Here is a 26,888-nt window from a genome sequence, read left to right as displayed (position 1 = left end):
ATATGTGGAGGAAATGGCTAAAAATATCATAAGCTGAATGATGTACACAGTGTGCCACAACAATCTGATTCCAATTCAATTCTGGTGTATTTATACAGCACCAAATCACAACAAATCACCTCAAGGTGCTTTGAATTATAATGCAAAGACACTCGCAGGATTCTGGAGAACAGCCCAACAATGAAATGAGCCCCTATCAGCCTATACTTGGTCCAGCCTTAACTTTATCAAAAAGGATATTTGTGAGTGTAATAAACAGTAAGTGATGCGACATCTGTGTCTTTTTTTTAATATGACAGTATCCTCTTTTATCACTGTGGGAAACTCGCGCAGGCACACCTGTAACCAACATTTTCTCCAGCAAAAACACTTAGTAACCAGTAGATACCACAGTTACAATGAGACAGGCTTTAGTAACACTGAGCAAGAGTGTATCATTCACAATGTGGCTTTATTAACAAAACTCTCAAAGTCCACAAGAGAAACAAAAGCAACAATGTTTCTACCATGCCACAGCATAGACCCGGTGAAAGTCTAACTGTTTTTCTTTAGCATACACAGCATCACACTGAATGGATGATGTTTGGTGGTTACTGTTGGTCAACTAAAACCATGTGAATATGTGGCATTGGGTTATGGAAATTATTACCAGTTTACTTTTAGACAAAGCGATTCATTACCCTATCAAGAAAGTACTCTGCAGATTAATTCATTACAAAAACAAATATCAGTGGCAGTCCTCAGTGTTAACCAGTCCAATTGAAAAACCCTTTCAAGGCCATGATGTTGGAGCCAGGCTTCTAGCAACTTTGTCTTGCTAACTATTTTATTTTGTGAGGCCATCATAGACGGTAGTTTTGTGCTGATGATCACATTTAGCCCAAAGCACAGCTGAGACTCACATGGCTTTAAAGAACTTTTAATAAAACCTCCAAACTTTAAGAGCAAATCACTGCACTATTTCTATAGCCTTTCAACATGCTATCAAGCTATTCCAATAACTGCCCTACTACTCGGACTTTGTGGCAGGTGCAGAAGCTCTCATTAAGGTGGAATTCAGTCATCCCGTTTGCCTTGCATGTACTTTGGTTTGTGCATTTCCAATTTTTGCTGATTGTCGGAAAAAGTCACACAAACAAAACAAAAAGAAACTAAACAATTGTAGCACCTTGATGCCTTCTGGAGTCCCACTTTTAGCTCGGTGCCATAGCACAGTACAACTTTACCCATGTGCACTGTAAATATTGTAGGCCAGACACCTCATGAATGGAGAATCAGGGGGGGGAAAAAAGTCCAGACACTATCAAAATTTCTGCTTCTCTAAAGACGCAGCATGAAACGTAGCCCGAGAGCTGCTGCGATCCAAAGATATCAGAATCAGCTTTAATAATAAAACAATCTTAGTCACATGCTTAACTGAGTGAAAGAAGGGCCTCGGGAGGCTGTATGATGTCTCACCTCGGAGGTCCTCTCCAATGCCCAGAGCCAAGCCATCTTTGGTCCACTGAACAATGCCAGAATAGTTGAATACAACACAGGACAGGATCACCCTCTGGCCCCGCACCACCGACTGGTCTGCTGGCTCCTGAGAGAATCTCGCTGTCCAAACTGGTGGAGAAAACAGAGGGATAAGTTATGGAATTATAAGATATTTTTATGTGTACACTCTAAAGAGAAGCTTAAGTAAAAATCATTCGTTCAAGTGTATCGGCCTATACCTTTTATGGCTAATTGATTCAAACTTTATTCTCCCAGCAGCAACGGAAGGCCATAATTACCACGTTTGATCACACAGTGGCTCGTGGGCATTAAGTGCAGGGCAGTAAAGAACAGCGTGGTGAGACAGGGGTGCAAATCAGAGCAGAACTGGAGAAGAAAGAAAGAGAAAGAATGAAGTGGAAGAGGCAGTCAACGCTCACTCACGAGAGGAGATCAAACTGACAACTTCAGCCATAGGGTGTCTCACACCCCCTTTTCTCCCTCACTCCTGACTTTTATTTCTCCAAAACTCCCCGATCCTCCCTCTCGTTTCCCTCTTGTTTCTCCCTTCTTCATTCCTGCCTATGAGTCATCTCCCAGGCTTCCACTCCCCAACCAAAACTACAGTGGCTGTCATTGTCTACCACACTCTCTCACTCCAGTTTGTAGCCCACTACCACCATGAGGAAAACGTGTGTGTGTGTGTGTGTGTGTGTGTGTGTGTGTGTGTGTGGGGGGGGGGGGGGGGGGGGGGGGGGGCTTCAGCCACTGTTTCATGCAGTACGATGACGAGTTGTAATTAGGTGTCCCCTGAAGACATGGTGCACGTACGATACACGAGAGACAGCCGCTGCAAGATTTGCTTCAAATCTTCAGTCTTTCCATTCGGTCTCTCGCCTCCATTTTTTCCCTCTCTCCCACTTGTTATTTCGAAGAATCTCGTACTGTAGATCATTAACCCACTGCTGCATTGTACACCCCCCCCCCAGCCCCCACCTTCCTCCTCCTCCTTTGTCATTGCCTCTCTTCTTCTGTTCTCTCTCTGTAACGTTGTACGTCCTTTACCCAAATTGCTTCGCGTCACTCCCTGCTTTTGGTGTATATGTATGCATCCCCACTCGCCTCCTTCACTTTGTACATCTATAATTCTGTCTATAACTGTCCTTTTGCTTCCTCCACCTCTCCTTTCCTACAGTGTGTACACACCTCTCTCTTTCTATCTACATACATAACGCCGTATATATCCTTTTACCCATAATGCTTTCTATTTCTGTGTTGCTTCTCCTTTGCTGGTTGGAAGGGGGTTTGAGGCGGACTGTCACAACTCATTTATCACATTAAATATCAGCCCTCTAGCACTTTCTCTCTCCCTCTCTTTCTCATCCCCCCATTCACCCATCTCTCTCTCTCCTCTCGCTTTTTCCCCTCACTCCTTTTTTCTTCACCTTCTGCCATTTCCATCTCTTCTTCTCACTTGTCCACGCCACTTTTTTTTATCACTTGTTTTGCCCTTCTGTTTCCCTTACACCCTCTTTCTCACTCATTCCCTCACACTCTCTTTGAGCCCTCCAGCGCTTTTCCAAAGGTTTCCATCTCTCTCACTTTTTTTAACAACTGCCATATGCCTCCGCACCCCACCTCCTGCCTCCCCATCATGACCCTCAGTGCCCATCTCTCGCATTCCCCATCCCTTTCACAAACACAGACATGCACTCTCTCCCCATCATGTCATATTTGGTGTGATCTGCAGAGGTTCAATATGCCTGATAATACAAAAGAACCCAGTCATGCAAAAAGATTTCTGTACCAATCACAACAATGGCTCCTGACAGTGCAGCACATTAATATTCTGAAGATAAAGGAGGTGTGCAAGGATACACGGTGAAAAGGGAACTGGATGCAGATGGAGCTTTGCAGCATGCATACCAAGAATAATTCAGTGTGTTGCCCCAAAAAACATATTCTAGTCCTTAATCTGCTCCCTGAGGACCCCAAAGAACTAAATCGATGAATTAAGATTAAAAAAAGATGACAGAGCAAAAGTGAGTGGCCATGAGAAGAAGGGAGTAAAATGTTCTTAATTAAAGGCTTTTAACTAAGAATAATGAAAAGTCATCTCTCAGTAGTGAGCAAGCACATTAGTCCAAAGCTACATGATCCTCCTAATGGGCACTCAATACAAGCCTGACTCACTGTGTTGAGATAAATAAGGAACTTGTGATTGCTGTCTAACGCTGACAAATCAACAATCAAACTAGAATCTACATCTGTCTGTTTTGAAACTAAAAGAACATCAATTCTTAAAGGGCCGGAAATCATCCTTCAATATCCTCTTACCGTAAGCAACAGATTCCTCATTAACACACACGAAAACACGTTTGTGTTATTTGCATTATTAAAGATTCGTATCCATGTTTTTCTCTGTATGCTGCCTGACTGATTGAAGTGGGTGCAGCTTCGTTGGAAAAAAACTTATGTTACATACTCCCGTGCACGCAATGCCAGATTAATGTTCTTTTTAGATCTGTTTGTTTTCTAACGGGTTTTCATTGCTGTGATTTAAAAATCAAGCAAAGTTGCAAGCTGCACAGTCAAATCAATGTGCTCAAACCAAGCAGAAGACACTGCGAGTGAAAAATGAACCTGAAAAATTAAGTGCCCGCAGTTCCTCCCATCAGGAGGCTGGTTCTAAAACACTGACGGTATATAAAAGATGGATGTAGCTTCCAGGTTCTGAAAACCTGCATTATCACTAATGGGCTACAGTTATAGACTCCTTACATTGCTAAAAGGCTTGTACTAGTACAAAGGCCTATGGATAAACTAGGGTATGCTGATTGCAATTTGCAAGTTCTTAAGCAATGAGAACAGGGCGTTCCCCAGCTTCACAGTCGGATTCACATCATATCCGGTTTGAAAAAACCAAGACGTTTAAGAAAAGCCAATAAAAGATCTGGGCTTCACAAAAGAATCAGCGAGTAAAATCAGTGTAACAGTGGTTACATCCAGCTTTTGTATACATGTTCCAAAATGGAATTAGTCAGCTGAATTTCTTGTGCAATAGATCTATTTGCTGAAAAAGTCTGCTTTAATTCTGGTGAGTAAAAGTCTCAAATAGGTATCTATGTCTGGAGTGTAGCCACACAGCCAAAAGAGTACCAAAAGATGCAGACTGAGCTAGATGCTCTTAGATATCCTAGAGTGTAATAACGGACTGAAACAGAAAAATGGCAGCACTGCATGTACAAGGATGCCAGCTGCTGTTAAGCCCCTGAAGAAGAAGAAGCTGTGTCCGGTATCGTAGCTGTGTCCAAATTCAGGAACCACATCCTCCTCTGCCCACATTTGTAGGCCAATTACGTTACAGCGACACGACGAAGGCTGTCCAAATTCGAAGACTCCGACAAATGCGCCCTTCATTTCTCCAGATTTGAAGGATGGGTCGGATGTATACTTCGTGGCCCAACCTATCCCAGAATTCATAGGGTGGCCCAGCGCGGCCCTGCTCAGTTTCCAACAATGGTGGCAGCTAGTTAGTTTTAATGTTACTCTTATTATTCTTTCTGGGTGACAAAATAAACGTTTAACGTATTTTCAGGCGAGAATGTAGCTGTGTAAACCTCAAATATCTGCTCAGTTTATCAAGACACCACATATTTTCAAAAGCGCTCCGACGTTTTCGGAGACGTCTGTTACCCACTAGCTCGATAGCTAGCCGGGGTTCTAGGCTCACTAGAGCCAGTGAGAACACCGGACACCTGGCAAATCGTTTTCAAACCCACCGCTGTCTTTCACTACTCAGGTTAAACATGATATATACATAACTTAAAATGTTATTGTTTGGCTTTTTTCAGTATTTTATTTGTACGTTTTACGTCCAATGGATGCATGATCTGATTAGTCGACTAATCGCAAAAATAATCGGTGACTAGTCGACTATCAAAATAATCGTTTGTGGCGGCCCTATTGTCCAAATATATTTACATTTGGCTCCAGGAAAAAAAGACTACCTGACAGCAACCAAAATACTGCCATCAATACTTCAGGAGATTTCATAAAAAAGTCTGTACAGTCTATTGCCGAAACACACAAAACACAGCAGGGATAATAAGTCTCAGTGGGATTGTCATTATGAACAACGTCTTCGTTTCCATTGGAAATAAAGAAATGCTGATTGCAGTGCGTTGGTGTGGCATGCTCTCTTTGCACAAGATAAATCAAAGGAGTGGCTGGAATCTGTTTCTCATACGCCAGATCTAATGAGATGGTACAGTGTGTAAAGATCCAGTGTGCCTTGAGCAGTTAATGTAAATAAAACATTAATGCAGAGGTGATTAAGGTAGAAAAGGAAGAATTAGCTTGGATATTGCCTGCCATTACAAAAAAAGATCACTGTCGATGGCAGATTTTTGATGGTAGATTTGTCCTTTAATTTTCCTGCATGCACCCCAATTAAATGAAAGTTGCACTTTTCTAAAGCTAATTACTGGGATGCGGAGTGTGGATTTATAGCGTCTTAAAAAGCGTGACAAGCCTTTCTCAGTTATACATGGTGTAAAGAGAGTTTATCTGGGTTTAAACTACCCCGCAACCTCGACAGTAGCCTGAGGGCAAGTAAATCCTTCCTTCCACCACCTCTGCTACGGTAGCTGAAGGTATTCCCTCAGTAAACCAAAAACATAATCCAAACTGAATACTCCTGAGTGGAGGCTACACAATCTGCAGAGAAAACACCCATGCAAAGGCTGAAGACTGAAAACATTGACTCATTTAAACATGTGCTCATCGCCTTCTGATTTCCATATTACACAGTTAACACTTGTCAACATGAGTGTATGTGCTCGTCTCTGTGTGTTTAAAGAAGGAAATCTACAAGCGGCGAGTAGCCAGAGTGAAGGAAAGACAGGAGAGTGCATGCAAGAGAGCTTGTATTCTCTCATTATGTGGGTTATGCTGCAGTGACAAATTTAGAGTGTGTCCTGATTTCTTTGAGTCACCGATCCCCAAGACACCACCGGGAGACTCCGAGCACCCTGTCCCCACACAAACTACGGTCACAAAGGGATGCTTGCAGACACGCACGCGCCCGCACACAAATAGGCTGCAAGGATGACCTAACCTTCGCCACATGGGCAAACCATTTCCTGTCAACACACACATAAACACAACCACTCAAAACCCCAACCATATAATTGACACACAGGCGGTTTCCTGAACATGGATCACACCACAGCTTGGCGTAAACCATCAAGCCAGCGGCGCATCTTCATCTCCGCTGGGAATAGGTCTCGGTTTGGTCTGGGATTAAGTACAGCCCTAGCCAAAGTTTGGAAAGGGATTAGGATTAATCTGGGGCTAAGGACAACAGCCCCTTGCAGACACTGAGACACCAACCTCTGCTTGTCAATGCACACACAAAGCCAAAGGCGAGCGCATGCTGCCTCGTCGGGTGACTCACCAAAAGCATGGCCACACATTGCCACAGTGTGAACTACTACAGCAGTTTCCCCCGGGAGCACCTCTCGCACCACGCAATGGTGTTTTAATAGCAAGGTAATGAACCATCCATTTGAAAATCACCGAAAAGGTTTATGCGTGCAAAGACGTTCAGAGCTATTTTTAGCGAGTGTGCTCCTTATACGTCCCCCATTTCTGAAAGTGCCGCACATTCTGCTGTTAGGTGGCGACTGTCAAAACTTGTTTGCACCTTTTAAACACACGTTTGCTTCACCTCAGTGGGATATGAGACAAAGCTGGAAGTGATGCCATGCAATCCACAGTTCTGGCAAAGGCTTGACTGGTGGCATTCAGTCTCATTGAATTAGATGCTATTAAATAAAAAGCCATTTGTATGGATTGTTATGCATCGATCTAATTATCTTTGTGTCTGGCCCCCTCCCCGTACCCCTCCGACAAAGTCCCCCTGCCTTCCTCTCCCTCGCTCTCCTCCAGCCAATCCCCCGCCTCGGCTGGATCACGGACTTGCGTCACCATAGCAACAGCTGACGTGTAAAGTAACTGCCCAAAAAAAGTTTTCTGTACAAACGCGTCTACGAGCGCACCCGTGTATGTGCATCTGTGTCTGATGAAACCCTCCCTCGTGCTTGGTACACCCATTTTCCTGAAAAAACATTTTTCAATGACCTCATCCTCCCTCCACCTATTCAATTAATAACCAGACGGCTATGCTGGGCTCTCATTATTTCTCTGTTTCAGCCCTCACTCCCTCTCTGTTCGCCATTAATCAATCCCCTCTAAATTGATTCTGTTATCTCTCTAATTCCATATCGCCGCCGTGTGTGGCCGATGCGTTGGTGCTATGGAGGGGCTGCCGAAAATGAGATGCAGGAGCGGGAGAACAAAGAGACGGCGAGGTCCACAGACACCGAGCTGTGAAGTGTGATGGAGGATGACATCATTGTTTCAGGACAAAGTTGCAGCCATAGGAGTCGCACTGGCTCACCCTCTCGCTGTTTGCTGTATATAGCGTACATGTATGTGTCGCTCTGTGATCATATTTGTTTTTTCTTCCTGAAAAACTGATTTGGATATATGAGGTTTTAAAGCCCTACCGCACCGTGTAAAAATACTCAGACTATGTAGCCTACATACATTTTAATTTACTCTATATGCAATGAATGGCAAGAATTTTTAATTACATTGAATAAATATATTTATTCAATGTATTTATTAATTGTCTCTTTGTTAGGTCAATAAAATATACTCACATGTGAGTCTATGGTGATTCTTTAAAACTACTTATTTCTTTCAAACAATAAGCAGGGAAGCACCTGTTGTGTATTTCTGAACCCACATCAGTGTTTAAGATACTGAAATAACACTGTGTGTTTGTTATTACTCACCTCATGTATCCCCATCACATGCCACTGAAATATAATAAGTATTTTTATGTCTTTTTTTGGTTCTTCAAAAGTTTTGCCAGCACAAAATGTATGTGATGCAAGAGATGAAACGTCTTGTCGTCTAAAGCACTTTGGGTCATCAGTAAGACAGGAAGACTGCCATATAAATCCTGGTCTATTCCATTGCTACATTTCCACTGAGGGGATGTGTATACCGAAGCATGTGTTTGGCCCATCTAGTAAGTGCTTTTCAGGCACATGGAGGCAGCGGTAGACCCACTCAACAGTGACATTAACATATCCTTCAATCTTATTCAGCACTGTTACAAGCAGGATGTGACGTTTGGTTGGTATAGAATTCGCCTTCCTCCCCTCACTGTGATTGGACATTGAGTAAAAAATGATAATCATAACCCAAATTAATAATCTTCCATGGCCTGACAGGAGATAATCAGCTCACCGTGCTTTTTTTATACTAACTGAGTGATCTGCTTCCATGAAAACTCATGGCTAAATTGAAGTCTCCATTCTTTTTGCTGAATTGAGATAGAGACTAGCATATGAAGTCCTGTGTAGACCTGGTCAATATTAAATACCATGAAGCAAAGCACCAGTTGCACACACAACTCTTCAAACATATATGTAGTCACCAGTTGTTGGACAGGCAATGTCAGATTGGCAAATTGGGCAAAAACATATCACCCAAACCTAGCGCAGACAGATTCAGTTTATCCTCAGACCAAACCCTGATACTTACGCAGCTGAACGCCTCCCTTCTTAAATAGTTCATTTCTATAGCACATTTTACCCTGCAGTGCTCAGATTGTTTCAAATATTAAAATTAAAGACTAAAACAAACCTTCCACTATCAAAACTACGATCAATTAATGTCTAATTGATAAATCAGCCAAAGCTTTTAGCGCTAACTCAAGTGTATTCACGTTCTCCATTTATTTAGCTGGCTGTGGGAACTCTACCACCTGTGCCTGTCTTCTTTCAACAACATGGCCGCCTGGCAGGATGGCCATAATAACCCATCACCATGGTGACGGCGCTATAGGAACAAGCAAGTCACATAGATGGAGAGAGGCAGCGAATGAAAGGAGGCGACCCGCTGCGCCTGCTGACACCGTGTCACTCAAACACAAAGGTGTCTCCTGGAGGTGGGGACGGAGCACAGGGAAGATTAGGGCAGAGGGGAGAGAGAACAGAAAGACTCAGAGACTCCTTCCTTTGTTTGCCGCATTGTCTGCCCGCTCACTCCTTTCCTCTGTCACCTTACCTAGCCGTCCTCCCCCTTACTTGCAGTTAGCGACCCCTCTTTTTCTTCCTCTCTTTTGTGGCCATGCCCCTTCCTCATTGCTTATTCACTTTCTTTTGTCTGGCAGGCATCTTACTTAGAAATTATTACTCCTTCTCCCCTCCACCTTCCACCTTATCCCCCCCTTTCTATCTCTGTGCACATCTTTCTTCTTCTGGAGGCAGGTTTATTTGGAAATAGCAGGTGGAGAGGGGGGGTGAAAATTATTCCTCGGTCTTTGTTTGCCCGTTTTTGATACAACTGTGTGCACACGTGCTCCTGTGAAGGTGTGCAGAGTCGTTTTTCCATGAATATTTGCGCTGGGAAAGTGTGCGTGTGCCACCCTTCCATTCTCTGGGGCTCCACTCATACATTTCACATCTGAAGAGCTTTATTTGTACCAAACCTCTGTTACAGACATTGTTACCATGGCTACAGCCCAGTGAGGACCACTGACACAATGATAGACACAGTGGCCATGGCAACCCTATGATCACTAGTGGGTAATATGATAATTCACGGATGAGGCTTCTGACACATTACGGCCACATGAATATGCTCAATCGCTGGAAAGCCGGCCTGTCGCTGGTAATCCACAAGCCTTTGTGCAGCCAGCGTGCCGAGCGACTGACAAAAGATACTCTGCTGTAACCAAGGGTGAGCAGAACTAACAATAGCTGTCCTCTGGATAAGCTGGAACAAGAGGATACATACATATCAAGCTGCTACTCTGCAGATATGCACTGTGTAGCTTGCGCCACATGGGTCGCCACCGAATTCAAATGGCACAATCAATATCATAATGAACCTGTGATTCCCAGCAGTGGTTCCACATTGACGATAGTTAACAGCCACACTGCCTCCGAAATCCTCGCGATTGGGCAAGCAGGCAAGGTCCCTCAATCCACCTCGTGTTACAGTATGGTGCAGAGACAGAATCCAGCAAGACTATTTTACAAGCAGCATCCCATCAATAAATCAGCCCTTCCAAGGTCTGCTTTAATTCAATCCAGAGCAATCTAATTTTATTGGTATGTACTGTAGCCTCTTGCAATGTCATCTGTCAGTAAAAGCATCCCATAAAAGCTGGGGGCCTTGACCTGCTAGAGTGTAATAATATTCATACATACCCCCACCCCCTTCCCCCCTGTCCAATATCACCTCCAGTGTCTCGTGTCTCTTTGAAAAGAAAGCTTCTTTGTTAACAGCAGATACCAAAACACACTAGAAAGCGAGGCTTTCTGGGATGAGGATAAGAAATACAGAAAACGATTTTCACAAAAGCAAACATCTGCTTTTTTTAACTCACTGATCTGTATCGTAGCTTTCTACGTGGGCCAAATATTTGTGTTAGGCAATATGTTGCAATGCAGTTGGAAAACTTAAAAAATAACATACAATTTTTTAAAAATTAAAAATCACTCCCACCAAAAGACAACAAAACAAATGGTGGCCAACTCAGCAGACTCCAACAGCAAGATGTTGAGCTGTTCCACAACTGCAGTTGACTCATGGTTTACTTACCTAGTCAGATTCTTAAGACGACATACAAAAAATGTCAAATATGATGCAAAAGCATGGAAGAAAAAAATAACACAAAACAGCAATAGACTTTGTCAACAGCTGGTATAGTCCCCAAAACTGTAGTGCACTTGTGTTTTTGTTCTTTTTAACTCGTTCCAGTTAGAGAAAATGATTTAATAACGCAGTGGTGTTTTAAACACCTTTTTGCCAACAGTTTGGGAAAGACACATTCCAGCTTTATCACATTATCAGTTTGTTGTGGAAGAACTTTGACCAGCCTGCACAGAACCCTCCATCCAATCAGCTGCACCCCCCACCTTTGGGATAAACTGGAAGATCGCCAAACATCAGCGCCCAAGATCTTGAGGAAAGATTTCCATAAAGCAGGGGTTGCGGGGGACTTCAGGCTTCAAGAATCGGTGTCCTACAGGTTTTAGATGTGTCCTTGATCCAACACAGCTCATTTAAATGGCTACATTACCTCCTCAACATGTCTTGAAGTCCTCCAGAGGCCTGGTAATGAACTAATCATCTGATTCAGGTGTGTTGACCCAGGGTGAGATCTAAAACCTGCAGGACACGGGCCCTTGAGGCCTGGAGTTCCCCACCCCTGCCCTAAATTGTTGAAGTCCACGTACTTTTGGCTATACAGTGTGTCTTCATATAAACTCCTGATGACTTGGCAAAATGTAAATTGGGTTAATCTGCTTCTAAGAACTTGGGCACACTGGGTTATGGTAAACATAGCCTTGAGGGTAGAGCATTAAGTTGGCAGCTGTAGTCTGACAAAAGTAAAGCACGCGCAGAACATTGTTTTAAGGACTCGACTCTGAAGCCATTGATGATTATTATAACTAAAAGACGGCTCGCTCATTATTTGCAGTCCGCAACATTTTAGCCTGCAGGCTGTTATAGTCGATGACATGAGGACAGCGAGCGTTGCCGCGCTGTGGTAACCGATTTAGTTGGACGGCTGACCCTAATGCTTTTATCATAAAGGAAAGATGGATGGAACAAGTCAAATCTCTCTCTCTCTCAGACCCTGTCCCTGCTGAGCAGCAGAAACTGGGAGAGCAGAGAAATGAAGTGACATCATCAGCGTAGGCCACATTCCTGAAGAGGGAGGGGGTGAGGAGGAGGAGGCGGGGGAGAGAGGGAAGAAGAGGAGGAGGAGGAGAATGTCCCAAAACTTTTGAGGTTACAGGACCCGCACCCCCCAAAAACACAGACACACTAACACGCTCTCCCTCTGTGTGTGTGCATGTTTTCTAGCACACATTTCTTTGTGTGATAAAGTACATGGGCTCCTCTCCCTCATCATGTGCTCCCTGTTTTAATTCATGTGCTTCTCCTCCTGTCCCCTCCCCCCACTGCCTCCCCGACTCATACACTCTTCCCCCAACCCCCTACCCCCCCCCCCCCCACCCCCCCACCCCGTCTCTTTCTCTCTCCACCGACCAGAGGAATGCAAGAACCACATCTGGAACTTATTAGAGAGCGAGCAAGAGAGAAAGGGGTAGATGGAAAGAGAAGAAGTAATGGTGGTGGTGGAGGTGGGGAGGGGAGTGAAAAAAAAAGAAGTCCAGGAGGGAACAGAAAGCGAGAAAGAATGAACTTTGGTAAGCAGAAAAGGGATCACGCTGAGACAGAAAGTCAAAGACGAGCAGAAAAGAAAGTTAACGGCGACACCGGCTAATGGCAATTAACCTCAGTGGGGACGGAGCGGGGGAAGCGCTCGGCTGGCACCTCAGATGTGGGTTCAATCAGTTGTGATTCCAGCGCAAACGTAGCCTTTGAACCGGACTCGACCATATTCTGTGTGAATGAGCAGCTTTGCTGTCCCCACTGAGGGAGCAGTCAAGCCTGAGTAATAGTCCCTTTCTCTATGCCGCTGGCCTCCCGACCACTCCTCCTCCTTCGTCCTGGTCCCTCTCTCCTCACTCCCGGCTCGCTTTTCTTTTCATCCACAACCTCGTCCTACACTTCAATACTGCCCCGCCACCCACCCACCTCACCACCTCTAAAACAAACAAAAAAAAAAGAGTGCAATCACTCTCGATTCCTGCTTCACCCACCTGCCCAAAGGACGACCCCCCCCTCTCTCTCTGTCCCCCTTCCTGCCTTCCAAAAGTTTGGGGGTTTTTTCTATTTTTTTTCCTGTAACCCCTCCATCACCTCAAATTGTTTCTTGCTACAGAAATGTGGCTGTGCCATGTTGGAAAATAACAAGGCCAATAGATTCAGTCAGATGTGATAAAGTGTTCCTCTCTCTTGCTCGGGGGACTGTGCATAAAGAAACATTTTTAAGGGGAAGTTTTTTTTTTCTTTTTTCTTTTTATAACTTGTTGGCCGCCGGCCTGTCAAACACAATCAGATTATGAGGCCTTTAAATCCTGGGGCTTCACTTGAGGAACATTTACGTGCATAGCTGCTGAGGATGCTTGCAAGTAAGCGTGCCCGCTTTTGACCGAATTCATCTTGGACCACAAGTCTGACGGCGAATTATCCAACTGCATACTTCTTCGAGGTTTTCGCTGGATCATCCGAGAGCAAGCGAGTACGTTCCTCCTCCCGAGCGCCACTTGAAAAAACATAATAGGACACTCGTGTCCAGAGGAATGCCCTTAAACAAACATATCAACTGAGAGAAGCAATCAACATGTCACACATTGACAAACACCCGCGGGGGACAGAGATGCCAAGAATTTCTTGATTGAATGGAACCCAATGGGGAACAACGGGCGTACATGTACATTATATTACAGCTGGTTCAGTGATTGCTTTCAGTGGCTAATGTCAATTAGAGATGCTTTTTTGGTAAATAGGCTTCATTCGAATCACATAAAAACCGTGACCTCAATTCGCATATTAACGGTGGGATGCAGCAGAGCTATATCTCTGCTCACTGGGATCAAAATTAAAAACAGACTTCTGCCTCGCTACATACAGTCTGTCACTCCGGATCTACACTCTGAGCCACAGAGAGCTCAGTATAGGGGAAAAAAACTGGTTCGTTAGCCTCAAAAACCGTAGCAGCAAGCTTTCAAAAAGCATCATATCGCTATAAATAGTTGTGTAAAGTGGTAATCCACTTGGAGGACAAGTTTCTGTAGGTGGAACTTTTATTCTTCATCAGTTACTAGTGCTGCGCTCTCTTTTTTTAATTTCCCGTAGCCATCATCTGAGTCGAAACAAATGAATCGCATCATTTTGTGGCAAACTTTTGATCCCTGGATATTGTTTTCCTAGTATGCATTCATGTGCTAAAAAGTGAGGCTCGTCTATGTGAGATCAGCCCAGACTAACTACAGAATCCTTCTTTTATTTATTGTGAGGACAATAAAAAAGCGCCATATGTTGTGTGATATGGGATATTCCCATGCTAATGAAAAAGAAACCATGCCTGAATCAGAGATAAGAAATCTGTGAATTTATTCAGAGGGAGGAAATGCCACAGATTATTACTGGCAAGAATGTATGTAATGTTGTAAATCAGCAGTTTTAACAGAGTGTTTTAGCACCACACTGGATTCTTTATGAGCCTTTCCCAATTCTTCATTTTTATTTGAGCTATTACAGCCCACTTTGAGTCATTAACATATTGCAGTTGAACCACTGCTTCTCTGATCAAACAACCCCTGAGGAACCCTTCTTTCTCTGGGTGTAAAATCCCCTCTGAGTGTGTCTGACTCTTCCAGCATGTGAATATTTTCTTAGCTGAGGACAACACAGGAATCCGTCTGAGGTCTGTGATTCACAGCCCGGCTGTGTGATTCAGGGCTGGAGAGTACAGTACAGGCAGCAGCAGCTCGTGGCTTGGATGTGCACAAAAGGACAGAGGCTGACAAATGGTACACCTGCACTGGAGCCTTTGTCCGCGTCAGCATTTCAGGCCCGAGGTCTGGCTATAGGTGCAGTGCTGCGAGTCCAACCTCGGGGCTTGAACGCTCATTAGTAAGTTAAAGGAGCGAATTCGCAATGATTGATTATGCAGTAACATTTAACAGCAGCATTAATGGCAGCGCTTGCTTAGGACTTATTACTAGGCTGGTATGTAGATACAAGGCTGGGATCCTGAATCAATCACTCCTGCTGCTAGTACAGACAAACTAACGCTTGCATTGACTTTAAATACCTTAGAACATTCTGATATTCCAAAGCTTTAATTAGCTGCTCCACTAATAACCATCCAATCATTAACACTAGCAGGCAATTATATGTGAGCAAATTGCAGGCTATGGAATACTGTTTTACCCATCTAATGAAGAGATAAGAGTGGGGATCAGAAGCAAAAGAAATTGCGCTCCCAAACCGAAAGCAACTGTTATCTCTTTGGAGGTGATATGAATTCCAGCTCTTTCTGGATTATGTCAACTCCTCTTCTGTTTTTGTAACCCAGTGCAAAAAATTTTTTAAAATCTCTGGGCAACATTTGAGCTCTCATGTACGGCCCTGCTAATCACGTCGCGGGGAGAGCCTTCAGAGAGCAGATATCTCCTGGTTTGAGAGCGCAGCGTGGAGTAATAATGGATTATACAGCTGTAGCAGACAATGGGACGCAGGGCTTCACACATGTAAAACAGGCTGCGAGCAAGTGTGTCTCATGCACATTCAGTCATGTGGACTGAATGGTTTATGAGGGGGGAGAAATGGGAACGGCATGTGACAGTAACAAGGGGTCAGGGTGGCGAGGAGGGGGATCGGTGGTGGTGCTGCCGCATCGGTTGGCAAATATGTAGACGAAGACGAACCTGCTCCCTAGTACGTGTACATCCTCGCGTGCTTATGTGAACCCTCAGCAGCACTTACTGGGTGGATGCTGAGCAGAAGCAAAAAAAATAAAAAATACAAAGCCTGGCAGACTAGGTGACATCATCCTTTTCTATACCTTCCTTTCCTCCAAACACGCCCCCTACCTATGATGAAGTGGTCTCCTGGCCGCCCAGCAGCCAGCATTGCATTACTCCCCGGTCATCCAAGGTGAGGGAAGGGGTGTGTGTGTGTGTGTATTTGGGGGGGGGGGGGGTATAGGTGGTCTGCTGTGGCTGTGCAATCACAAAGACACACAGATATGCCTCAATCAAACAGGTAGCTTAGAGAAATTATCCTCTCCTCATCCTCCTTCAGCCTCCTGTTTCCTAGCAACTCGGCTACAGCTGTGATTATCATAAGCCAATAGCATACCTGGCACCCCACAGGTACGGTGTGTGTGTGTTGGTGTGTTGGGAGGGGGTGCAGATGCATGGCGGCTACTGCTGCTTAAATGCACAAAGGACGCCAAAGGAGAGGGTGAAATGGATGAGGCGCACAGGTAGAGCAGGAGAGAGGTGTGTGTGCGCGAGGCAGACAGAGGGGAAACGGGGGGGAGACGGCTGCCTCTCAGCACAGAGGATCACTACAGGAGATGGTGGCAGAGCTCTCATTGACTGACACGCCATTCAGAGGCGATAGCAGCGTGGAAGTGCTGCTGGCATGTAGAGCAGCGCTGGTCAATCACTGTCATTCCCGTCACGTCCTCAGCGCCTCACAACCCGTCTGAGTAACGGCGCTGGCAGTTTGTCAAATACGCAAAAGGTCATTTAGGCCGGTGAGCGCGCGCCACACCAGTCATGTTCAAGTTAGACGCACGCGCGCACACAATCGAACGCCTGTAGTCGCGACAATAATCCTAAAAAAAAAAGAGCGTAATTGCCGCGGTGCAGTCACACGCGCGCGCGTTCTGCGTGCTCGTACGCAGCTACACGCGCTCACAAGGTGATCCATCGCTGCGGTTCATATGGGAATGAAATCATATCAGATCCCCTCTCGTTAGTTTCTACACACACAGACCGCACAGTAAAAACTAAAGACAGGCTCGGTGTGCATTGAGCTTAATGTACACACACACACACAAACATTTGAGTTATTCGAGCTCGAAAGAAAGAGAAAATGTAGTCTTACCAGTTTGAAAACTCAGCACCAAACTCAGGAGGAGCAGCCTCTGCATGGTTCAGCCGACCAATAAGTCCGTTATTGGCTCAAACCTCCGTGAGGACAGCATCAAAAAGCGGGAGTTTACAGGACTTTGACGGTAATTACAGACAGAACAATAATCCTCTGGCGTTGTCCCTCCTCGTCTTCCCCCTTACTAGGCTTGCACTGGCTCGAGTTTTATACCATTTCACTGCTTTTTTTTCTTTACCTCTCTCCTGCTCTCTCAAGCGGCAGTCCGTTTTCTACTACACCGAGGCGCTAAGCGAGCGGCAATGACAAACCTTACTTCCGGTTAGAGCGTCAAAACAAAATAAAATTCGAAGCAGGCGGTTTTAAGTAGCTATGTCATTGCTTCCTAAGCATTTACTCAGAAGCACTGTATGAAAGGTCTTTATACTGTTGGGTTTACTGTGACTTTAAGATTTTTATTTGCATTACTATTACTTTTTAGGGAACTCTGACAAAATGTGAGAGCTCATTTCAAATAATAGACGAGTAGAAATAATATTCTAACGGCTCGAATGCCGTTAATTTCTTCTTAACTTTCTATGATACGTAAAAACAAAAATGATAGTGAAATACAATAAATGTAAACGTTTACTGAGTATGACCCTGCGCGCTACTTCCGGTGTTGTGTAGTAATCTGTCCGACTTGACGTCATATTCTCATTAGCGGCACATTCCTCTCTCTCTTTCTATCACGTCAGCAGAGCCACAGCACTGCCCCCTTCTCCCTCTCCCTCTGGATCTTTAACAGGCCAACACCGTAAAAAAAAAAAGGGGGGGGGGGGTATTAAATAAATAAAAAAATAAAAAAAATAAACCCGCTTAGAGAGGCATAATCATTTTGACACATTTGCTGTAGCCGGAACTGCTTGTTTTCTCCTGCTTACTGTGTGGAATTAGGTAATGAAATAAGCTGTAACCCTAAAATTATCAACATGTACACATTAAGGTCAACGTGAGGTCATCTGTTTGAACAGAAACGTATTATTACACTAAGGTAAATCCAGACGGCTTAGAGTAATAAACTGATGTTATAGTCAAATGTCATGTCATTGGCTGTAGTGTACAACTAATGTTGTTATGACCAACATATAAGCACAGTGCACCTAAAATAAAAGAGGAGATACTACAAGCATTGGGTTACAGCAAGGGTTTTTAGTTTTTCTGTTGTTATTATTATTATAGCAACAGAATCCGCAGCGACATCATTAGAATAATACTGACTGCGCAGTGATGCCACTGTGATGACTAAACACCCCATGTCCTTATTCTTGCCACATCATGTAGGAGAGTGGTTTTAGTGACGGATTCCCGTGACAGGCCTACTGTAGCTGTCACAGCTCAGTAGGTCTCCACACTGAGCTGGTTCCTCCCGACTCGCTGTAAGTAGCGGGGATTACGCTGATGCTGGAGCGCCCCCTTGCGTTCAGGACCCAGACCTACCCTGCGCGTTCTTTGACCACTTGAAACGTAAAGGCAAATAGGCTGAGCGGTTAGTGCTACGTTTGTGCAGATTTGAGCAGGTAAAATTAGCGTTTGTGCTGCTATGGTTTTTGAGATATTAAACATTATTTTATAGGTCATTCAAAGGTCACCATCCCCCCAGACTGCTCCAAAACGGGCCAAAATGGTCTACTTTTTTAGTGCTAGGTTTGTGCTGATTTGTGCAGGTAAAATTAGCGTTTGTGCTGCTCTGGTTTCCGAGATATTAAACATTATTTTATAGGTCATTCAAAGGTCACCATCCCCCCAGACTGCTCCAAAACAAACCAAAATGGTCTACTTTTTTAGTGCTACGTTTGTGCTGATTTGTGCAGGTAAAATTAGCGTTTGTGCTGCTACAGTATCTGAGATATAATGATTTTAATTATTACGGCCTACGCTGTATAACACCAGTGTCTGTGGCAGTGACTTTCAGCAGCTGTGGAGTTTTGCACTTTTTCTAGGCTTGCTGCATATTAACTTTTATTAGTTTACACTTTAGTAACACAATTTATTCAGCGGAAAGGTCGATATTTCTTTTGTTACTAGTGCAGAAACGTACACAAGGTAGGCTAAAGTTTTTATTTTATCTGTGGCAAAACTGAGTTTCATGTGAAGTGATTCACGTATACCTAAATTATTATTATTTTTTACATACCCAGTTGGCCTCTATGATTTTGTTTTGAATTATATATGTTCATTATTATTAATGTAGCTGTCTCAGAAAAAATGAAGTGTTTGCTTTGATAGGTTGTTACCTACGTGTAGAAAACTGAATATTCCACAGCACCTAGGCGAGGGATCTTCAACTTGCGGCTCTAAAGCAACATGTGGCTCTCCGGCCCCTCCACTGTGGCTCTTATAAGACCAAGTAAGTCATTTTTTTATTATAAAGACAACAAGAAAGGGTTCTGTTAACAGTTTTTTTTTTAAATGAAATATCTGCATTGACTATTCACTGAATGTACAAGGCTTTTAAAAGTGATTTAATGTTTCTTAGCTTCAAATCTGTTTACTGTAATTTTCAAGTTGGTTGCCCATCTTTCCTAATTTTCAATTATTATGGAAAGGACTCACGTAGCTGGCTTCATTTTAACAAATACTTTTTTTCGTTATAAAGCTTTGATGATTCATTGTCTTATCAAATCTAAAAATAAACATTTTTATTTACATTTCCATAGCTTACACGATACAACAACTCATTTTCTAGATATTTATAGGCTCTTTCTTTTTTTAGGCTCTAGACAGGTTTTGTAGCAGCAGGGGGAAAAGGGGCCCTTTGAAATGAAAAGGATGCTGACCCCTGACTTAAGCCACCAGGTAAACACAAAACAAATACAGAAAAATTATTGACAGAAAAATGGAACGGGTACTTTCAAGGCTACGGGTGAAGGTGACTGGGTGTGTAAAAGCAAATATGCATCAGACTGACAAAGAAAAGAGTGTTAAAAGATTTTTAATTTAGAACTTTAACTTTATGTGCAAAACTGAACTTACTGATAACACACACTAGCCATTTGAACACATGTAACTGTAATGAACCAAATAAAACAGAAAAATGCAGGCAGCACTCATTATACTGTGTATAACACAGCATGGGGTTGTATTTTTTTCTTTTCAGATGCTCCTGTCACTCCATTTCCCAGGTCATCATAGCACTCCCACACACATGGAGCTCTCCTGCAGTATGCAGTGTAATGCCCCAAACCATCAGTGGTCATCTTTCCATGGAAAGCAATTACTTTCCATGGAAACCAGGATGGCAGGAGAAACAAATGGCACTTCCCTTGTCATCCCTTTGCTGAGCTAGCAGTGCTGTGAAGAGCAGTGTTTGGTAAAATAAACACTTGAGATGTTCCTCATTGTCTTAGCAATTACAGCAGAGATATTGCACTGAGCATCGATTTGGATCGCACCAGACCTCAACGAGACAGCTTCAAACATTACACTAAGCAGCTCTGCTCTCCTTCTGTAGGTTTGTTGGGTCACACCATCTGTGGCAATGGCTTTCACCAGCTGCAGGACTGGGTTTTCACTGTCTTTCAGAACAGCATTTTGAAATGTGGAGCTGTCACAGAAGGCACAACATAAGCACTGAAAAAATGCATCAAATGCACAGGTATTGAGCACAGAGATTGTCGATTCCCCCTAATCTAATAGGCTGATGGAGGTTTCCATTTTTTAATAATCCCACTTTCACTCTTTTGGCCCCAAAAGTTTCATCTGCATGGAGCCATTCGGTACATGAAGAGAGGTAGGAAGTCCTCTTCCTTTTTTTGGGTGGAACAGCTAGGCCCCTCCAGTTCTCAACTGCATCCCCATCAGCCGGAAAAATGTTTGTGGCAGCATCAGATCCCACAAACGGGTGAGCATCCATTTTTATTTTATCTTCTGCATTGTGAGTCGTCATGGATCCAGAATTGGCATCTGTGACTTTCAGTGGTCCCACTGTTGCCTCATCTTTGACCTTTTCTTTTGCAGAGCAAATCCGCATATTTCCCTCGATGAAGGAAAGATGACGAGCAATGAAGCGATTGACTCGAAGAGGCAAGTTGTCATGTTTGAAAAGGCCATGTTTTATGTTTTTGAACTCAGCTTCAACAGTGGCTGAACTTGCTGTGATGCTGGTGCTTTGGAAGAGAGGGACCATTATTCCTGTCCAGAGTGGCAAGTAACTTGCCAGTCTTATTATATGAGGAATAATCTCAGGGAGAAAGTGAATATTATCTCTATCCCCGTTTGCTGCAGCAAGTGACCTGCTCTCCTCACATTTTTCTGTTACCCACTGTCGTAGGTCAGTCTGGATCTCATCCACTGAATCCACTCTCTCACTTTCCTCCGTCTGTTCATCTGGAATGATGATGGAGTCTTGAGCAGTTTGGGCTTTCAAGTATTTCTTGCACCTTTCTGAAGGAAGAGGGGCTCCAGAACTGTCATCACCTTCTGCCTCACTGAGGGCCACAACAGTGATAGCATGTAGGAGCTGTTTTGCATGGTCCAAACATTGAGACTGAAGAAGTTTTGCTAATGACCTGAAAAAGAAATCTTTAACACGATGTGTTTTCTTCTTCAGGCAGTTCCACTGGCATATCATCTTGATGCAGTGCGCAACATCAACCCTGATATAACAAGAGGGGAGTTTGGCAGACTGGGTTCCAAGAAGGACATGAAAGCATTCATTAAGGTATGACTTCAGATCAGGATGAGGAGTGAAAGCCTTGACCAGAGCTCCCAGAATTGCCAGAGAAAAGTCACTCACAGCTTCCTTTGGCACAGGTGCACCTGCACGAATCCATTCTGTCAACCAGTTTGCGATGGCATTAACATCATGTTTCTCTGACAGCATTTGCACCACTGGGACACTGCAGCAATTGTTTACTTTCAGAATACCTTGATAAAGGAATATATGGCCAGATTTGCCATTTGGTCTCAGCAGTTTTTTCACAACTGAACCGGTTGCATCAAAACACACAGTTGGGGGAGATTTTTTTGACAATGTCTTATAAACATTCATCTGTGTTTTACTCCAGTAGTGACAGAAAAACCTGTCCAGTCCAATATCTCGGATGCTACCACTGTGAGGAACACTATATTTTAACAATTGCAGAGATGCAATGGGGTCCTTATCTCCTAATTCCAAGTCTTTTCTCTCTTGTTTGGCTTTTCGCAGAGTGGCTAAATTTGGAAGGTGGCTTGGCTCAGGATCTCCAACATCCATCAGATCTGCTGCCCTCGCTGACCTCCATACAGCTGGTTCCATTCTGCCCTCACACAGCTCTTTAGCGATCACCCAGGTTTCCAGACATGAACCGCTTGGAGTGGCCAGTGTGCAGGGAGAAATCTGTATTTCTCATGAAACACTGGAGCACCATTGGACTATTAATTGCTGGCTGTCTGTCACATGACATTTCTAACTGGCCATGACACTCCTTACAGTCGCCTCTGATGTCCAGATAATTATTGTTGACAACTGGATGGACCTTTGCTCTACGGAACACAAGTGTACATGTATTTTTGATCTTCTTCCATATAAGATCGTTGATGATATGAGTCCAAGTGCCAGGTTTCAAAATTGTGTATTCCCTTTTTTGGGTAGGAGAAAACTTGTCATTGTATTCAACCTTTTCAGGAATAAATTTAACCCAGTCCTCAAAAGGGACTTCTAGTTCAAAAGCTTGACAGTTTTCTTGTCCAGGAGAAATGCAATGTGAATCTAACTCTCCTTCACTATTACTTTCCTGATCACTGATTTCCAAAGCTGACCAGATGTTGTGTCTATTTAGCTTCACAAAAGTGTACAGGGCCTTTGCTGACATCTTGTCTTCTAGCTGCTGACTCAGCTCTTTCCAGACTGATGCAGCTGGAGTGGCTATTTTGCCATTTTGGACTATGGCCTCTTTTGAATTGCAAAGAATTGCAAAAATGGAAACCTTGTCTACAGATGGCTTTCGAGGCATCTTTAAAAAAAAAAACAAAAAAAACCACACTATGATTATGATGGAGCAAAACGTGATTTCTGAACTATATATACAGCCAGGAGCAACCCCTCCCCCAAGTTCTCCACCAATCTACACTTTCATATTTTGTGGAATTATTGTTTTTAAGATGGAGCTATTGAATTTGTGAGTTTATTAAAGAGTCTGAGTATTTAACCCATGTACTGTACAGCACTTTAGTCCAGTGTGCTACATGTTTTAAAGTGCTTTAGAAACTTTTTTCTTGGACATTTTTGAAAATGTTTAACATTGAAAAAAAATCCTTTTGATCCAAACAGTTAGCTATATCATGTATTAACTCAGTAACTAAAATCTCAGTATTTTAAATGTAAGCTTACCTTGTTCAGAAATCAGATGAACGCTGTTCTAAGAATCCTTCAGACACAGTAATGCCAAATAATAGTTTTTTCTGCCAGAAAATGTGTATTTGATGCAAAAGACTGCGAGCTTGTTCGTTTCTCAAAAAGTGTTCATGGGAGTGTAAAATGTTCAAATGTAGTTTTCAATAAAGTTTTTTTAATCCACTCTAAAAAAAATAAATACTCAAGCATTTGCATCGTGGTTTTATGAACAAAAAGTGATTGAAGTAAAGAAATTGAAGTTAAAAAAAAAATACACTCATTACAAATTTAGCTGATTAAATACGACAAGAGGGTTTTTTAACAGAACTTTATTGAACAAGTGAACACACAAAGTGAAAGGTCATTTGAAAAAGACATTTTTCAGCAGTAAACCATAACAGAATATCTCAAATCATAGCAGCACAAACGCTAATTTTACCTGCACAAATCAGCACAAACCTAGCACTAAAAAAGTAGACCATTTTGGCCCGTTTTGGAGCAGTCTGGGGGGATGGTGACCTTTGAATGACCTATAAAATAATTTTTAATATCTCGGAAACCAGAGCAGCACAAACGCTAATTTTACCTGCACAAATCAGCACAAACGTAGCACTAAAAAAGTAGACCATTTTGGTTTGTTTTGGAGCAGTCTGGGGGGATGGTGATGTCATCAGCAAAAAATATAACTTTTAATATCTCAGATACTGTAGCAGCACAAACGCTAATTTTACCTGCACAAATCAGCACAAATGTAGCACTAAAAAAGTAGACCATTTTGGCCTGTTTTGGAGCAGTCTGGGGGGATGGTGACCTTTGAATGACCTATAAAATAATGTTTAATATCTCAAAAACCGTATCTTGCTGAGCAAGATGCCCGAAAATATATGCGCGCGCAGGCACACATTTCACCGGGGGATGTTAGAGGCGAAATGTAGTAATGATAAAACCTGAGGTAATCATATTTTGATAACAATAATAATAACGATAATACTAATAATAATAAAGTCATCTACATGCTGGCTGATAAAAGCTTTTGCGGTGCTATGAATACACTGCACTGGCTACAGTCAAAAGTCTAAATGTTTTCACATTTTTTTTAAATAAAAGACATTAAAATACATACAGTGCAGTATATACAGTAAAATACATTGCAAAGTTGGATTAGGATTGTTATGTTTGGTCATAGGTACTGGAAAATGACTTTCATCAAACTCTTACTAAAGCTTTTAAACACAGAAATATAATGGGGGGGAAATCCCAATGTTTAAAATCCAAAATGTTATGGCTATATATATACCTATAAAATCTATTTTATGGGTTTTAAGCTTCTTGAAAATGGAGACATAAATACTAAATCAGTACCAAAGGCGTGAGGACTTGAAAGAGGACATAAATAAGGTAACGTAAGGAGAGCATAAACTAATCAGACTGGGATATCAGAACAGAACAGGCAGGCTCATGTTTGCAGCTCCTGCATTAAATCTGTACTCGAGGTTATATTTATGTTTGTGTGCTCTGTGTAGCTGAACATCAACCTTCTGAGCTCCCAGTTAAGGCTCACTATTAATAGCATGATCATCTGCAATCAAAATGTCACCCGCACAATTTGATAAAAAAAAATATCGCAGGTCTGCCGTGCGGCACACAGAGTGACTCATCTCTGCCGGGACTCGAACCCGGAGCCTCTGGATTAGAAGTCCAGCGCGCTATTCCATTGCGCCACAGAGACTGCGCCAGGATTTCCCCTCTCTGCCAAGGTTTACATACTTCACATCCTCTCATACCGCCGCTCTCTGCATCCCCGCAGCATCAGGACCACTCTGAGCCGACATATTGGCAGTGCCTTGTTTTGACCACGAGAGGCCGCTGTTGTACAGCGATGAGGGGAGGAGTGCGTCAAGCTAGCCTGTGTGTAAGCGGAAATCCAGACTTAGTGCGTTAAAAAATAAAAGCCGCGAAGCCTGCAGATAATAATTTAACGTGTATTCGTAACTGGGGCTTTAATTTTGAAACTGCACCATCGAGACGCTAAGCGTTATTATTGTATCTTAGCGCAAGCTATTAGAATAGCCCCACAGAGCGAAAATGGTTTTTGTGGGAGCAAAATAACCAAACGTTTTATTTTTTAGGCTGAGTGTCGGTAAGTTGACGGATTTAGAAACGAAAACGATTAAAGGCTTTTCTTAAGCGTCACATAAATTAAGCGTCTGTTTTAGCGGGCGGCCTTTAATACGCTTAAATGAAACGGCTTTCTAATGTCGGCTGTTGTGTGTAGTATTTCATATCTGTGTAATGTCAATTTTACAGGCCACCGTCACCGTCGTTTTTATGTTTATGAGTGGAAATGGTGCGCAGACTCACTAAAGAGACTGACATCCTGCTGGCATTACACCAGGGTTGCATCAGAATCCAGTTGTGCACGTCCCCAGAAACCACAGAGTGAGACATCTCGATTCATTCCATGTCACTCCGGGTTTCGTCCCGTCGTACAGCTGTGGAGACACTTGTCTTGCTGACAGTAGGGTTGGTTGCTACACTTTTTGTTCTGCATGAATTGCTGATCAAGCAATGGTAATTATTGTGAATTAAGAGAAGTAAAATTAAGGAATTGACACAAAACGACTTCCACATTCCATAAAAATATCAATGATAACATTTATATTTATTATTTTTTAATGAAAGCAGTTGTCTGTATCTTTTAAAAGACAAAAACAGTCTGTGCAAGATTTCCCACAAGGTAACCTGCGCAATAGTGAGCAAGGCAGCGTAAACACGAGAACCACAGTGAATGACATCAATATCAAACCGACTCTAAACCTTTTTAAGTCTCCACGTGTGCTCGATCATCCAGGTAAGCAAATTTTCAGGGATCTCCATTTTAAGGTTGCTAGTCTTGATCTAGACTCTCTCCCTGAATTGCCAGGGGTAATCACAACACGTAATCAGTTCTGGCACACAATACATCAACATCATACTTCCTTTGGTGTATGGCTCAACACAAACCATTGTTCCAACAAAGAAACAAAAAAGAAAGAAAGAAAAACAAAAACATTTCTCTCAACGTTTTAACCTTTAGCTGGCTAGTGAAAAACTGATTTAAATCAAAGCTTTTTAACAAGTGACCATTTTATAAAAGACTAATATTGTCTCATCTTTTAATACAATAACATCAAAACCAAGAAAACTTACTCTGACCCATGAAAACTACAAACTGTATGATATCAATAGAATTCCACAGTGGCCTCTAAAGTGGCAACACCCAGCAATGTGACAACCAGCCCCGGTTTCCCCACATCTACCCTGCAAAGGAACTTCCACCCAAATCTAATGTAACTGGCATCCTTAAAATGGATACAAGACTCAGAGTCCACAAGCACAGACACGTCCCTCAGCTTGAAATTTGAGTGCTGATATTTGGACTTTG

The 26,888-nt window shown here is 43.0% G+C and overlaps 1 protein-coding gene, 2 long non-coding RNA genes and 1 other non-coding gene across 5 annotated transcripts in view; 2 read left to right on the top strand and 2 right to left on the bottom strand.

Moving 5' to 3' along the window:
- The window catches only part of kirrel1a (kirre like nephrin family adhesion molecule 1a), a 31,310-nt gene extending 13,924 nt beyond the window's left edge, over positions 1-17,386 (bottom strand). For both annotated transcript variants that reach the window (XM_086285231.1, XM_086285233.1), the window contains exons 1-2: positions 17,107-17,386; positions 1,459-1,608 (exon numbers count right to left, since the gene is read on the bottom strand). In XM_086285231.1, the coding sequence (XP_086141357.1) occupies positions 1,459-1,608; positions 17,107-17,152 (196 nt within the window). In that variant the 5' untranslated portion in view covers positions 17,153-17,386. The remainder of the gene's footprint in view (positions 1-1,458; positions 1,609-17,106) is intronic.
- A 1,521-nt stretch (positions 17,387-18,907) lies between these two features.
- LOC147336182 (uncharacterized) lies at positions 18,908-20,432 on the top strand. The gene is made up of 3 exons (XR_015128635.1): positions 18,908-19,498; positions 19,865-19,947; positions 20,249-20,432. It is a non-coding gene; the product is annotated as an uncharacterized LOC147336182 (long non-coding RNA).
- A 1,084-nt stretch (positions 20,433-21,516) lies between these two features.
- LOC147336181 (uncharacterized) lies at positions 21,517-22,445 on the top strand. Its single transcript, XR_015128634.1, has 3 exons — positions 21,517-21,603; positions 21,701-21,811; positions 22,298-22,445. It is a non-coding gene; the product is annotated as an uncharacterized LOC147336181 (long non-coding RNA).
- A 2,674-nt stretch (positions 22,446-25,119) lies between these two features.
- trnar-ucu (transfer RNA arginine (anticodon UCU)) lies at positions 25,120-25,193 on the bottom strand. Its single transcript has one exon. It is a non-coding gene; the product is annotated as a tRNA-Arg (tRNA).
- Between the last annotated feature and the right edge of the window lie 1,695 nt (positions 25,194-26,888).

Source organism: Aulonocara sp. 'chitande type north' Nkhata Bay, linkage group LG3, assembly GCF_057382095.1.
Source record: "Aulonocara sp. 'chitande type north' Nkhata Bay isolate Kocher_YH1m ecotype deep benthic linkage group LG3, A_spYH_male_GT1.1, whole genome shotgun sequence".
In the NCBI taxonomy this organism is placed as follows: Eukaryota; Metazoa; Chordata; class Actinopteri; order Cichliformes; family Cichlidae; genus Aulonocara; species Aulonocara sp. 'chitande type north' Nkhata Bay.
The sequence above is the reverse complement of the archived record's forward strand: the minus strand, read 5'-3'. Positions and strand labels throughout refer to the sequence as shown.